Source organism: Phycodurus eques, chromosome 1 (genome assembly GCF_024500275.1).
Source record: "Phycodurus eques isolate BA_2022a chromosome 1, UOR_Pequ_1.1, whole genome shotgun sequence".
NCBI classification, from domain to species: Eukaryota; Metazoa; Chordata; class Actinopteri; order Syngnathiformes; family Syngnathidae; genus Phycodurus; species Phycodurus eques.
The window spans coordinates 6,685,425-6,698,843 of record NC_084525.1 but is presented as its reverse complement, the minus strand read 5'-3'; the positions used below and the strand labels follow the sequence as shown (position 1 = coordinate 6,698,843).

The 13,419-nt window shown below is 41.7% G+C and overlaps 1 protein-coding gene across 1 annotated transcript; it reads left to right on the top strand.

The window, feature by feature from the left end:
* Nucleotides 1–331: 331 nt before the first annotated feature.
* Nucleotides 332–13,195, top strand: zgc:56699 (uncharacterized protein LOC405758 homolog). The gene is made up of 7 exons (XM_061672388.1): nt 332–474; nt 2,726–2,830; nt 2,903–3,009; nt 6,091–6,217; nt 6,282–6,368; nt 9,383–9,446; nt 12,143–13,195. Exons 2-7 carry the CDS (start codon nt 2,749–2,751, stop codon nt 12,207–12,209), a joined length of 534 nt encoding a protein of 177 aa, XP_061528372.1. The 5' UTR covers nt 332–474; nt 2,726–2,748; the 3' UTR covers nt 12,210–13,195.
* Nucleotides 13,196–13,419: the final 224 nt, after the last annotated feature.

The window sequence follows — 13,419 nt, the reverse complement described above, 5'->3', positions numbered from 1 at the left end:
TTGGTGGTGTACCAGTTCGCTTTTCTAATGCAAAATATATGCAGGGAAAGAGCTAATGTAATTATGTTATAGACATATATAGATAGAATTGTATAGTTGCCCCTTGGTTGGACCTCTAAAGACACAAGTGGCTTTGTTTTACTGCTTAATTTATTAATCAATCGTCATTCTATTTCTCTCTTCAAAATTCAACACCCTGTTTTGCGTTCGTAGACTAAGATTGGGGTATTTTAGTTTGGGTGAGGGGGGGGGAGGGGAAGGACAGCAGTGGCACCTCCAATCCAGTCGGTGGCGGTAATGCACCTTTAGGCCACCATGAAATCGAACGAAGACGATTTCCCATTAGCAGGTTTACTCGGGAGGCATCGATTTTGAGGCACAGAAATTACATTTGCAGCAAGTCAACGCAGTACGTCGCGTTCACCGTGTCAACCGTGACTTTTGTCCCCCTGGCCACATTTCTTCACCCAAACCGTACGTAATAGTTTTACAGACTTCAAATTGGAACCGCCTTTGAATGTTAGCCCCCCGTCACACCCACCCCCCAATTATTATTCTCCCCCCCCCCCCCTTATGTCGTGTTAAATTTGTTTGTTGGTTAGTAGGCTTAAGAAAAAAGAACATCTTCATTTGTTTTCATGACATTTTGGGTCATGGACAAATCAATAATCTTTGGCGTGCGTCCATTGTTTTTACACTCTTTGTAACCTTTCAAAGTTTCCCAAGACTGCGGAGCTACTCAACTAATTAATTGCAGACGCTAAAATGTACGTCAATACGCTACATTTTTCTTGTCCTGTTTTGATTACTTATCAGTTGGCAATGGGGAAGGGAAAAAAAAAAATGTCTGCACACTAAATAATTGGAAGTGATAAATTAATGAAAAAAAATGAAAATAAAATATTACTTCTTGAATTGAGATTCATTTAATATATATTTTTTTAGTAATGGGTTAATTAGTTATAAATGAAGTTATAATAATGATTCTGTTGCGGTGACACAGATGTTAGAACTACTAAAAATTCGAAAATTTAAATAAGGGCGGGCCTGTTGATTGCTTTTGTGACGTCACGTCTGTGAAGATGACGTAGAAAGAGAACAGATTTAAAAGTTGGCTCAAAGGAGGGGGTTTGTGCGTCGCGTGGTTGAGCGTGACTTGTAGCTGATAGTGGCTCCTTCAGTCTCTTTATTACCACAAACTAAGCAAATTCAGTGAACTGCATTAGAAACAGTATCTTTCTTTACCAGGCCCATCAGTCTACTCTGCTCAAGTATTTTTGTAGACTTTACACCGATTTGATCGGGCTGATCGGTATCGGCCAATATTTAGCATTGTATGCTGATCAGCTTTAATGTCATAATTCGCCGACATTGATCGGCTCCGCAAAAGACATTAACTCCGCGTCGCCATCGTGCACAGTATATTTGAATCCAAAAGCAAGTTTATTTTTAGCCTTGTCGCATGTCTTTTGACGTAGTACTGTAAATATCTGACGGCCCAAGAAGTTATTCAAAAATAAATAAATAAAAATATGTCGGCGGTGTGGAACAGACAACATGTAATGCCGGGATCAGACGACAAGAAAAATTTGCTCTTTCACGATTGCAATGTCAGACTACTGCAATAAAATCTTGTATTCCGATATCACCGCATTCCCGTTTTTTTACGATCACTGGGCTTTATCTTGTCAACTCAAATGCGACCGGATACACTCGTTACCGTGGCGAAGTGTGGATCGCGGCGACTATATTATGAGGACAAAATGGGGGAAAAACGTGTGTTGGTGGTCAGCGGTGCTCAGGACAGGAGAGGACGTTCGTTTAAGGCTTGCTTGAGGTATGTTCACGTAATTGTAATACGATACGGCTCACAAGCAGGCAAAATTTTATGTAGCCTAGCAACTAGCGGTAGCACGAACGCTTTGACGTAAACATGCCGGCGTTCTGTCGAATCATGCTCAAAAGTTTTGGTGTGGGGCAAGTAATTTAATTAAAAATAAAGTAATTTAATCACAGTAAATTAGCACCCATTTTTTTCTGTCATGTTGTAATGTTGGTTTGACCTGACTGATTAGAATACACCATCTGACTAGAGCAGTGATTTCCAACCTTTATGGAGCCAAGGAACATATTTTATAATTGATAAATCTTACGGTAGACCAACAAACAATAATGTCACAAAAAATGGATACATTAATTACCGCATTTACTTCCTTCCATCTAATAGAAGACCATTCATTTGTTCTGTCTGTCACTATGCCTCACTGGCATAAATAGAGGAACAAAGATACATTATTGTAAATATAATTTTTTGAACAATTAAGTACACAAGTATATACAATAAATGAACAGGTCATTTAATAGACACTTGTTATCGTTTTTTTAAACTCGCTGATGGTGATCGGCCCCAAAAATCCTGATCGTGTAAAGCCTAGTATTTTGTTAGTACTCTTTATTGTGAAATATTGGCAATTTGGGGGAAAATATGACAGGTCTGAACGTGGACCATTTCATTATTTTCTTTCTTGCTATGTTTTGTTTAATGATTTGTGCTATTCTGAAATGCCTTCTAGTTGAATTTGAATCCCATTAAACATACATGTGTTTTGCCTGATCACTCCTTTTCTTTAGATTAAAATTCTGACAGTTTATGTAAATTTATGAGCACAACTGAATTTTATTGTCACGTGTTACCCCTCAAACATATAATTTACTATGGGAATAGTTCTCATTTCCAAGGTCAGCAAGATGACAACCATCAGGTTTGGGAGCAGCATTGGACCATCTCTGCTGGCCCGCTCTGCAGAGAGTTCTTTGGTCAAAGAACCCGGTAAATAATATTGGCGGCGTCATTCACAGCAAACAGTGATTTAATGTGATCATTTGTTGTCTCGTATTGAAGCTGAAAAGGGCGACTTTGACCCAGATAAACTCTGCCAGTGTCCATTTGATAAGAGCCATCAAATCCGGGCTTGTCGCCTCTCGTACCACCTTATAAAATGCAAGAAGGTGAGTTTTTCTTCCTCGTTTTGATAAAAGCTGTATAAATCTGTTTTCAACGATGCAGATATTTCTTGTACAAACTGTAATCCAAAAAGATCACAGCTATGAAAGGGGAGCAGCGTTAGGGTTTTTTCAGTCACTTTAGTACTTTTCTTGAATCATCTTCAACATTTCCAAACTAAGTGCATTTGTCAAAACAATTCATACAAATAGCAAAACACCATGGATTTCCTGTAAAAGTAAGTCTGTTGCTCAATTAAATATCTGTGTCAATGAACATCAGCGCCATCAGAATGACAAGTCCTTGTGTCATTGTGAACAGGTAAGACTGTCAAATCGCTTAGTTATGTTGTCAATAAAACATTGTACTCTGGGGGAATGTTCTGATGTAAACTATAATGAAAAGCCATTCTTTTCAATTATAAGTTACACCTTAGTGTGTGTGGGTGATTGCCAGAGTCTGGACAAGATTCACGTTTACGCTTTTAGTGTTTGTACTGTAATTTGTTGAAAGACCACCTCATTGCGATACACCAAGGAAAAGACACTGCATAGGGCAAAGAAACAAAACAAAAAAATGTAGAAATGTGAACATACTGTGTAGGACAGTCTCCTTACGGAAAACTGAACTTGCAATGCTGTATTAATTACAGTGCAGTCTTTTGTACACCCAAGCCCTTGATTGAGAACATACACTCACCATTTGATGGTTCCTCAGATGCACCTTTGCGCAGTTTCTGAAAACCCGTTGAACATCAGTTGATCTATTGCTTCACACATTTCTCTTATAAATTATATTTCTCTCACTGTATGCTGTTTTACTCGTACTCTTATTTTTTTCTCTCTTTGTTTTAAATGTTTATAAGCTGTTTTTTCTTTGGTTTTAAATGCTTTTAATCATGTAAAGCACATTGAGTTATCTTGTGTATGAAAGGCGCTATATAAATACATTTGCTTTGCTTTGTTAAAGAAAGTCAAGATTCACTTTGGGGGGGGGGGGAAGTCTGCTGGGAAGTCTCATCGAAATGTATAGAATTATGTTTGACATATGACAACTTGTTTACCCATTTTGCATGTAAAGACTTGCGCGATGAAATAATGCCAAAATGTTCTGGGGGGTGAGACTATTGAATAAAGACCCATTATAATACATTTTGATCAATATGACATAAGCAATTGATGATGTAGGAGACAGCTACGAATTGTACATAATCATTTGCATGGCTGTACCGAAGCATTTGGAACTTGTTCAAAGAAATGAGAAGCAGCTTGTTTGAAGTGCACTAGTGTAACGATGATGTGAAGATTGAGTAGTTTTTAAAATTTGATCTGAGAACTACCAAAAAAAAAAAAAAAAAAATATTTGATCTGAGAACTGTACCAAAGCGAGTGAGAAAACTAATAAGGGGCACAATTCAGGTAAACATTTAGGTGCAATCATATTGGCCAGTAGAAGTATATTCCTTATCTGTGGAATGCCGCTAATTATTTCATAGTGTAATCTCTGTACCTCTGAGTGTGGGCTGTTAAGGGCAGACTTGTTGAGTCGCAGCTGCAATTAGGCTTTACACGATCAGGATTTTTGGGGCTGATCAGTGAATTCCAAAAAATTATAACCGATCACCTATCCGATCACAAGATGGAGCAATGTGTCTATTTAAATGACTTGTTCATTTACTGTATATACTTGTGTACTGTATACTGAGTATCTTCAAAAATCTTCTCTAGTCAGGTCATGTATTCTAATCAGTCAGGTCCTACCAACATTACAAGGTGACGGAAATAATAGGTGCTAACTTACTGTAATTAAATTACTTTATCCAGCCATCCATTTTCAACACCGCTAATCCTGGTTAGGGTCGCGGGGTGCTGGAGCCTATCCCAGCTGACTTCGGGCGAAAGGCGGACTATACCCTGAAGTAGTCGCCAGTCAGTCACAGGGCACATATAGACACGGACAACCATTCGCACTCACATCCACACCGTCACTGAGTGGGAACTGATCCCACGCCGCCCACACAAAAGTCAGGCGAGTGTACCACTACACCATCAGTGACTAAATTACTTTATTGTAATTAAATTACTTCACACACACAGGAACTTTAGAGCATGATTCAACAGAACACCAGCTTGTTTACATACAACCGTTAGTGCTAGCACTAGCTTGCTAGCCTACAGAACGTTTTCTTGCCTGCTTGAGAGCCTTAGCCTAATAAAAGTACATGAACGTACCTCAAGCAATCCTTGAACGAACGTCTTCTCCCGAGCACCAGTGACCCACCACCACCACGTGTTTTCCCCCATTTTGTTATTTTTTGCCCAACACAATTAGGCTTTACACAATCAGGATTTTTGGGACCGATCAGCGAGTTTAAAAAAAAAATAAAATAACCGATCCGCTCACAAGATGGAGCAACGTGTCGATTTAAATCAATTGTTCATATACTCTATATACTTAATTGCTCAAATAAATATATTTACAATAAATAATGTACCTTTGTTCATCTATTTATATATATATTTACAGTACTACGTCAAAAGACACGTGACAAGGCTCAAAATAAACTACCTTTTGGATTTGAATATACTGTACACGACGGCGACGTGGAGTAACGGCCATTGATCGGATCGGCAAATTATGACATTAAAGCCGATCAGCATAAATGCTAATTATCGACCGATACCGATCAGGCCGATCGGATTGGTGTAAAGTCTAAACACAATACACGTGTTGTTGTTGCCGTGGTAATGAGTGTATTCGGGCGCGTTTGATTTGACAAAGCCTAGTGATCGTAAATGACGTCAAAAGACACGCGACAAGGCTAAAAATACACTAGCTTTTTGATGCAAATGTACTGTATACGACGGCGACGCGGAGTAATGCTCTTTTGTGGAGCCGATCGGCGAATCATGACATTAAAGCCAATCAGCATAAAATGCTAATTATCGGCCGATACCGATCAAGCCGATCAGATCGGTGTAAAGTCCAGTTGCAATTTCATTAAAGATGAAAGAGCAGAGAAACATTTCAGATGAAAAAGGACATTTAAGTTTGACCCAACAGTGACTCATCTGTTACTGATACAGAACCATCCACAACTGGCCAAGGAGCTGAAAACCTGCCCCTTCAATGCTTGCCACCTGGTCCGGAAGCATGAACTCGCCCACCATATGGAAACTTGTCCCAACAGGATTCTGGCGGGCACAACGGAGGGTAACATGACAACTTTTTCAGTCTTGATGTGTGTCTTCTGAGTTGATGGCTGCTCTGTCGTCAGGTACAACTGAAGTATGGAGAAAATGGGAGGTTCCGGTCAGGCCACACTCGGTGTGCACCAGCGACATGACCGAAGACTGGGATAAGGGTGAGATGGAAAACGGTTCCAATCACGTTTCATTGACATGCGTTACAGTGGTTTCTTGAGATACGAGTGACCCTGACTTTTTTTGAGCTGTTGATTTGCATTTATTTTTTTCCTCGGTTTGATTTGAGATACAGGCACTGTATGATGGCAGTGACTCAACACCACCACATGCAGCAGTTTGGCAGATATTGTACAGTTGTTAAAAAATGAGGCTTTAAGCTGTTTATTGCCACACCTGGTTGAAATTTACCGTCAAAATAAACATAAAACAAAGAATTACACAGAATTTCAATCACCGGCGAGGCACAGCCCGAAAGGGTAACGTGGGTCCCCCTTCCCATAGGCTCACCACCTGTGGGAGGGGCCATAGGGGTCGGTTGCAGTGTGAGCTAGGTGGTGGCCGAAGGCAGGGACCTTGGGAATCCGATCCCCGGCTAAAAAAGCTGGCTCTAGGGACGTGGAATGTCACCTCTCTGGCAGGCAAGGAGCCCGAGCTGGTGTATGAGGTTTAGAGGTTCAGACAAGATATAGTCGGGTTCACCTCCACACACAGCTTGGGCTATGGTACCAGTCCTCTTGAGAGGGGTTCGACTCTCTTCCACTCTGGAGTTCCCCAAACCGATCAGGTTTGGGTGTACTTATTGCTCCCTGGCTCGGCGCCTGTAGATTGGGGTTCACCCTGGTGGACGAAAGGGTAGCCTCACTCTGCCTTCGGGTGGGGGATAGGTCCTGACTGTTGTTTGTGCCGATGCACCAAACAGCAGTTCAGAGTACCCACCCTTTTTGGAGTCCTTTGAGGGGGTGCGGGAGAGCACTCCCGCTGGGGACTCCATTGTTCTGCTGGGGGACTTAAATGATCACGTGGGCAATGACAGTGAGACCTGGAAGGGCGTGATTAGGAGGAACGCCCCCCCTGATCAGAACCCGAGCGGTGTTCTGTTATTGGACTTCTGTGCTCATCGATGATTGTCCATAACGAGCACCATGTTCAAGCATAAGGGTGTCTACACACCCTAGGTCGCAGTTCAATGATCGACCTTGTGGTTACGTCATCGGACTTGCAGGCGCATATTTTGGACACTCGGGTGAAGAGAGGAGCGGAGCTGTCAACTGATCACCACCTGGCTCCGATGGTGGGGGAAGATGCCCATCCGACCTGGCAGACCCAAACGTATTGTGAGGGTCTGCTGGAAACGTCTGGCAGAATAGGAGTTTCAAAATTCACCTCCGACAGAACTTTGCTCATGTTCCGGGGAAGGTGGGGGACATAGAGTCCGAGGTGACCATGTTCCGTGCCTCCATTGCTGAGGCGGTCGACTGGAGCTGTGGCCGGTGCCTGTCGTGGCGGCAATCCCCGAACCCGCCTGTGGATTGGCAGACTGGGGTGGTGGTCCCCCTTTTTAAGAAGGGGGACCGGAGGGTGTGTTCCAAGTACAGGAGGCTCACACTCCTCGGCCTCCCTGGTAAGGTCTATTCAGGGGTGCTGGAGAGGAGGGTCCGTCGGGAAGTCGAATCTCAGATTCAGGAGGAGCAGTGAGGTTTTCTTCCTGCTGTGGAATAGTGGACCAGCTCTACACCCTCGGCAGGGTCCTCGAGGGTGCATGGGAGTTCACCCAACCAGTCTACATGTCTTTTGTGGATTTGGAGAAGGCATTCGACCGTGTCCCTCGGGGAGTCCTGTGGAGGTGATTCGGGAGTATGGGGTAGCGAAACCCATTAATACGGGCTGTTCGGTCCCTGTACGACCAGTGTCCGTGTGTGGTCCGCATTGCCGGCAGTAAGTCGGACTCGTTTCCGGTGAGGGTTGGACTCCGCAAAGGCTGCCCTTTGTCACCCATTCTGTTGGGTCTCTCCAGCGTGTCCTGGTAGGACGTGACCGGAATACCTCACCAGGGAGGCGTCCACGAGGCATCCAAATCAGATGCCCCAGCCACCTCATCTGGCTCCTCTCAATGCGGAGGAGCAGCTGCCACTGTTACTTTTATGGACAGAATTTCGAGGCGCAGCCGAGGCATAAAGGGGGTCCGGTTTGGTGGCGTCAGTATTGCATCTCTGCTTTTTTCAGATGATGTGGTTCTGTTGGCTTCATCAAGCCATGATCTCCAACTCTCACTGGAGCGGTTGCGCAGAGAGTGTGAAGCGGCTGGGATGAAGATCAGCACTTCCAAATCTAAGACCACGGTCCTCAGTCGGAAAAGGGTGGCGTTCCCTCTCCAGGTCGGGGATGAGATCCTGCCCCAAGTGGAGGAGTTCAAGTATCTTGGGGTCTTGTTCACAAGTGAGGGAAGAATGGAATGGGAGATCGACAGCCGGATCTGTGGAGCGTCTGTAGTGATACGGACTTTGTATCGGTCTGTTATGGTGAAGAAGGAGCTAAACCGAAAGGCGAAGTTCTCAATTTACCGGTCGATCTACGTTCCTACCCTCACCTATGGCCATGAGCTATGGGTCGCAACCACAAGAACAAGATCCCTGATCCAAGCGGCCGAAAAACATTTCCTCCGCAGGGTGTCCGGGCTCTCCCTTAGAGAAAGGGTGAGAAGCTTGAGCGGCTCAGAATAGAGCAGCTGCTCCTCCGCATTGAGAGGAGCCAGATGAGGTGGCTGGGGCATCTGATTTGGATGCCTACTGGACGCCTCCCTGGTGAGGTATTCCGATCACGTCCTACCAGGACACGCTGGAGAGACTGTCTCCCAGCTGGCCTGGGAAGGCCTCAGGATCCCCCGGAAGAGCTGGATGAAGTGAGTTAGTTGACCAACCCTGAGTTACAGGGTTGGTCATGGAACAAATTAAATTCACAAGTCGCAATGTGTTTTATATTAAAATGGGTACTTTTGGCTGTGTCAAATGTTGCCTGCTTGAAAACTAGCCCATCAGCATAAGAAACAATTAATCAAGTGTAAGTTCTGTGGTAACAAGCTTCTACTTTTCTAAGAATAAATGCATTGCTTTGGATTTCCGTATATAATCCTCTGTTCAACTCAAGACTTTTAATTGATCTCTTTGTTACGCAGAAGTCGACGAGGCAGCCGTTCCATTTATTTGGGGTGAAACCACGTTGACCGGTGTGCATCAGGGGTAAGTCTTTAGCAGGGGCGAGTGGAGGTCGAAGTACTTTGGGTGGACTGAGCCTATGGCCTAATTTTGGAAAATACCTTTCTGAAAACTTTTTAGACCTCGAAAAAGAGTCTCTAGCTCTATTAAAGAACAAATAAGATGTTTATAGGGTCACCTTTTGATTTGAGTCATAGACAACACTGTTGGAAATGTAGTATATACAGTATAACAACTGCACAAAAAAAAACATTAAGACAAATTCATTATGCAATGTTTTTTATTTATTTATATTTTTTGCAGTCTGTCACCTGCACCTGGGTGGCTTTTTTAAAAAAATAGCGTATGTCCATCTATTGAAAAGCATAGATTTGCAAACAGTGTTTCATAAGGTGTCCTGTCACAAACAAGCATTTAAATGAATTTAGCACATGTAGTTATGGCAATGAAAGCGACCTGATACTGCCAGTGTTTTTTTTTAAACTGAAAAAAATAAACACCCAAAATGCAAAAATTTAAAATATATTGAAAATAAAATTTAAAAAACGTACCAAAAAAAACCTCATTACCTTGTTTTTAGACAATTTTCACTTGTTTCAAGATACTTTTTACTTGAAAAAAGTGGACAAAAAGTTTGCAAGGAGAATACGTTTTTTTGTTTTGTTTATACTCGACTGGCATTTTTTTATGTCTAATTTTAATTAGTTTTGGCTAGAAATAAAATATTCCTGGTAAGATTTTGTTTTTGCAGGGCATGTAAATTTTTTTCTCCCACATACTCATTAAAACAACAACAAAAAACACCACATATGAACACGCACAATCTTGGCATAAGATACTTAAAGGAGACATTTCATATCATATCAGATACACTGCGCAAAAACTTTGTTATTCAATTATCTAGCGATAGCTCCAAGTGCCTGATTAGCTTATTAGCTACCGTGTTCTCACCAGATGGTGAAACGGTCTCTCGGTTGGCAGAAAGCCTATGGACGTCAATAGCCAACCACGGGCTAACGGGTTATTCACACTTATTTCCGTTAATTAATAAATGGTAGTGTGGTGTTACGGGCTGTACATATACAGGGTGATTGAAAAGTAACTCCCTATTTTAAAATCCTTATTTATTCATATGTTGTAATATTTTTCTCAATTCTTTTTGCGTGTGTTCCATGATTAAAGGAGCAAGTCTATTCTACCAAATCAACGACTTTGGAAGAACTTGAACGGCGAATACGAGAAGTTACGTCTTCCTTCCCACAAGCGTTCCTTGTGAAATCAGTTAATGCAGTTCCTATGCCGTGGCTAATGCTGGCGCCCGTAGCGAATTTTCAATAAAACTCCATGCAATACACTTTCTTCTCCATGTTAATTTCTTGTAAGAATTATAGATTACAAATAAATTACAAGTACTTAAAAATAGGGAGTTACTTTTCAATCACCCAGTAGATTGTCAACGAAGGATTCTTAAAGCGTTTACGGCATTCCAAAGAGAACTCATTGAAAGCTTAGGTGTAGCCACATTACAGTACGTGACACAACTGGAACTATACTGACCGACCATGTTTGCTTTCGGCACTTTATGTAGTAATGGTAAGAGACTTAACTTTGTAGTATCTTGTTTTGCAATATAAAATGACATAAGAAATATTGTTCATATTTAATGATATTTAGCACAAACAAACACAAGATAAATCTCACATTAGGTAATACTTTGCATTTCACTCTTAAATACTTTTGGTGATATTTTACCTCTTAAGTAGGCCTGCTATCGTATACAAATTATAAATGGATATGAGCCTAATAATATGTAAATACACGTCATGTATGGAGATCTTTTGCTGTCTGAAGCATCGCCGTGTGCTCAACTGTCATTTCATAGATTGTATCAGGATTGTAAATCAAGCATTACCTGGTCATTAGCGTTAACACGGCTAGAAATGTGTGTCGTGGTTCTGACCATAGAGATGAAGATAATACGCCAGCATGCTGTCGCAGCGCGGCTAACCGACTGAGTAGCATCTGCAACATTTGCACAATCGACATTGTCCCAGAGTATCACACTACTAGTCACTTTAAACTGCATACATTTCTTGAAGTCTCGGCGCCCTTTTGCACAATGGTCATTGCACCGGACTATTGTTATAGTAGTCATTTCAAACTGGAGATCTTTTTGCACAATTGTAAAAAGTAAATAAATAAATTGTACCGGCATTACCAGTGTACTGGCAACCTTATTGCTCAATGACTGTTCCCCCCCCCCCCAATGTCTTTGTCTCAAAAGTATTCTCTGTCAATTGACTGTTGTTGTACTCGAGCGGCTCCAACTACCGGAGATAAATTCCTTGTTTGTTTTTGACATACCGGTACTTGGCAAATAAGGATGATTCTGATGTGGCGGCCATGTTGGGAAGGTCGATGTTCCCTTAAAAGGCAACGCATGGACATTGAAATTAAGTCATAATTTGCTAATTTCTCAACCGATTTTCACGAGGTTTATTTTTTTGTCAACGCCAAAGTGTGTACTATCATATCACCACAGATATAATAATAAATAAATAAATTCAAATTAATTTGAGGTCGAATTCATAGGGTGGGCTAAGGCAAGTTTTGGGTGGGCTATAGACCAGCCAAAATAGGGCTGGCCTCGACACTGGTCTTTAGCACGGCAAGTCGAAGGTACATCATGTTTGTCATTTTGCTTTGGCTCTCGCCAACAGATCAGAAGCCCAGGCCTCCAACAGGATCGGAGCATCGTTCCGAGGACCATTTTCCCTCCCATGGTAGTTTAAAATGTCATTTTATTGGTTGTCGTTGAGACCAGTTCATGGACGTTTCCTTTTCTATCGATCTTGGTTTTCAAATGTTGCATGTTTTTGTTTTTAAAAAGTTATTCTGTGTTCTTTGCTGTTATTAGTAGTGGTTTTGTGTGTGTGTGTTTGTGTTTTTTGTGTTTTTGTGTGTGTTCAACATCTTGGGTGATATTTGTGATAGTGAAATCGCAAATGCTCAGTAAATGTAAGGGGAGTTAATGTTTGGCAATGTTTGTGGAGCTCATCTAAAAAAAATAAAAAATAAAAAAAAAAATCTTAAATTGTCATTGGATGACCACTAGATGGCAAACCATTAGTTTCTTGTAGGCAATTCCATGCTTTCGACTGGATTGTCAACGGGTAGGAGAAATAAAAGGATACCGTACTTATTACATAGTGATTTTTTTTTCTTTGCAGCAGTGAACAATTCATATATTTGTTATAATGAATTTGATAATGTGGTGAATTTCTTTACATTTAATAACGACTAAAAATAATGCAGAGTGGCACCATGTTTATTGAACATGTGACCAGATAACCCGAATGAAACGTCATGTGTAATCGTTGGACAAAGATGGCGCAATGAAACGCAACTATGGTGATGCGAATGCATCTAGCGTTAATCCTGTAAGGATTCCGCCATATCGTTTCGAGCCAACACAACTAAATGGGCCTACAGTGAGAGATCCTCCTTCGGATGAGAAAGCTGTAGTGCTGAATGTCATGTTTTCAGGCACAAATTAAGACCGTGGTCACACCAGCCGCCACAATGATTGTTCATACTATTCGGTAACACGCAGCCAGTATTTTGCCAAGGGCAACTTCAAAATAAATGGCTTGACTTGTATTTGACTGAACTTGCTCAAATGAATAAATGCGGTCTGCGCAGTGTAACTGTAAATGTGGCTTTCGTGCGCCTACCTTTGTCTTCATTTTGGTCTCCTTTCTCTCGGAATTTGCAGTCACGATTGTCATCAATCACCAGGAATAGTGTAGGTGCTACTATGCCTTGTGTGTACAGCACCTGCATGCATATCCTTGCCAGAAGGTCTGTGAAAAATCCTTTTCATGGCAGACATTGCCTCTGCATGCTAAGAGTTATTTTTGTATAAAATGTCGTTATCCAGTATGGAATTATTTTCTCCTTTTTGCTGTTCAAACAAGCATTATTGATTAGGAAACCG

What these genes read in the sequence shown, in the direction of transcription:
- zgc:56699 (XM_061672388.1), top strand. Translation starts at nt 2,749, where the DNA reads ATGACAACCATCAGGTTTGGGAGCAGCATTGGACCATCTCTGCTGGCC. An exon ending in ACCTTATAAAATGCAAGAAG is followed by an intron (nt 3,010 to 6,090) that starts GTGAGTTTTTCT and finishes TTACTGATACAG; the next exon opens with AACCATCCACAACTGGCCAA. An exon ending in TTGACCGGTGTGCATCAGGG is followed by an intron (nt 9,447 to 12,142) that starts GTAAGTCTTTAG and finishes TCTCGCCAACAG; the next exon opens with ATCAGAAGCCCAGGCCTCCA.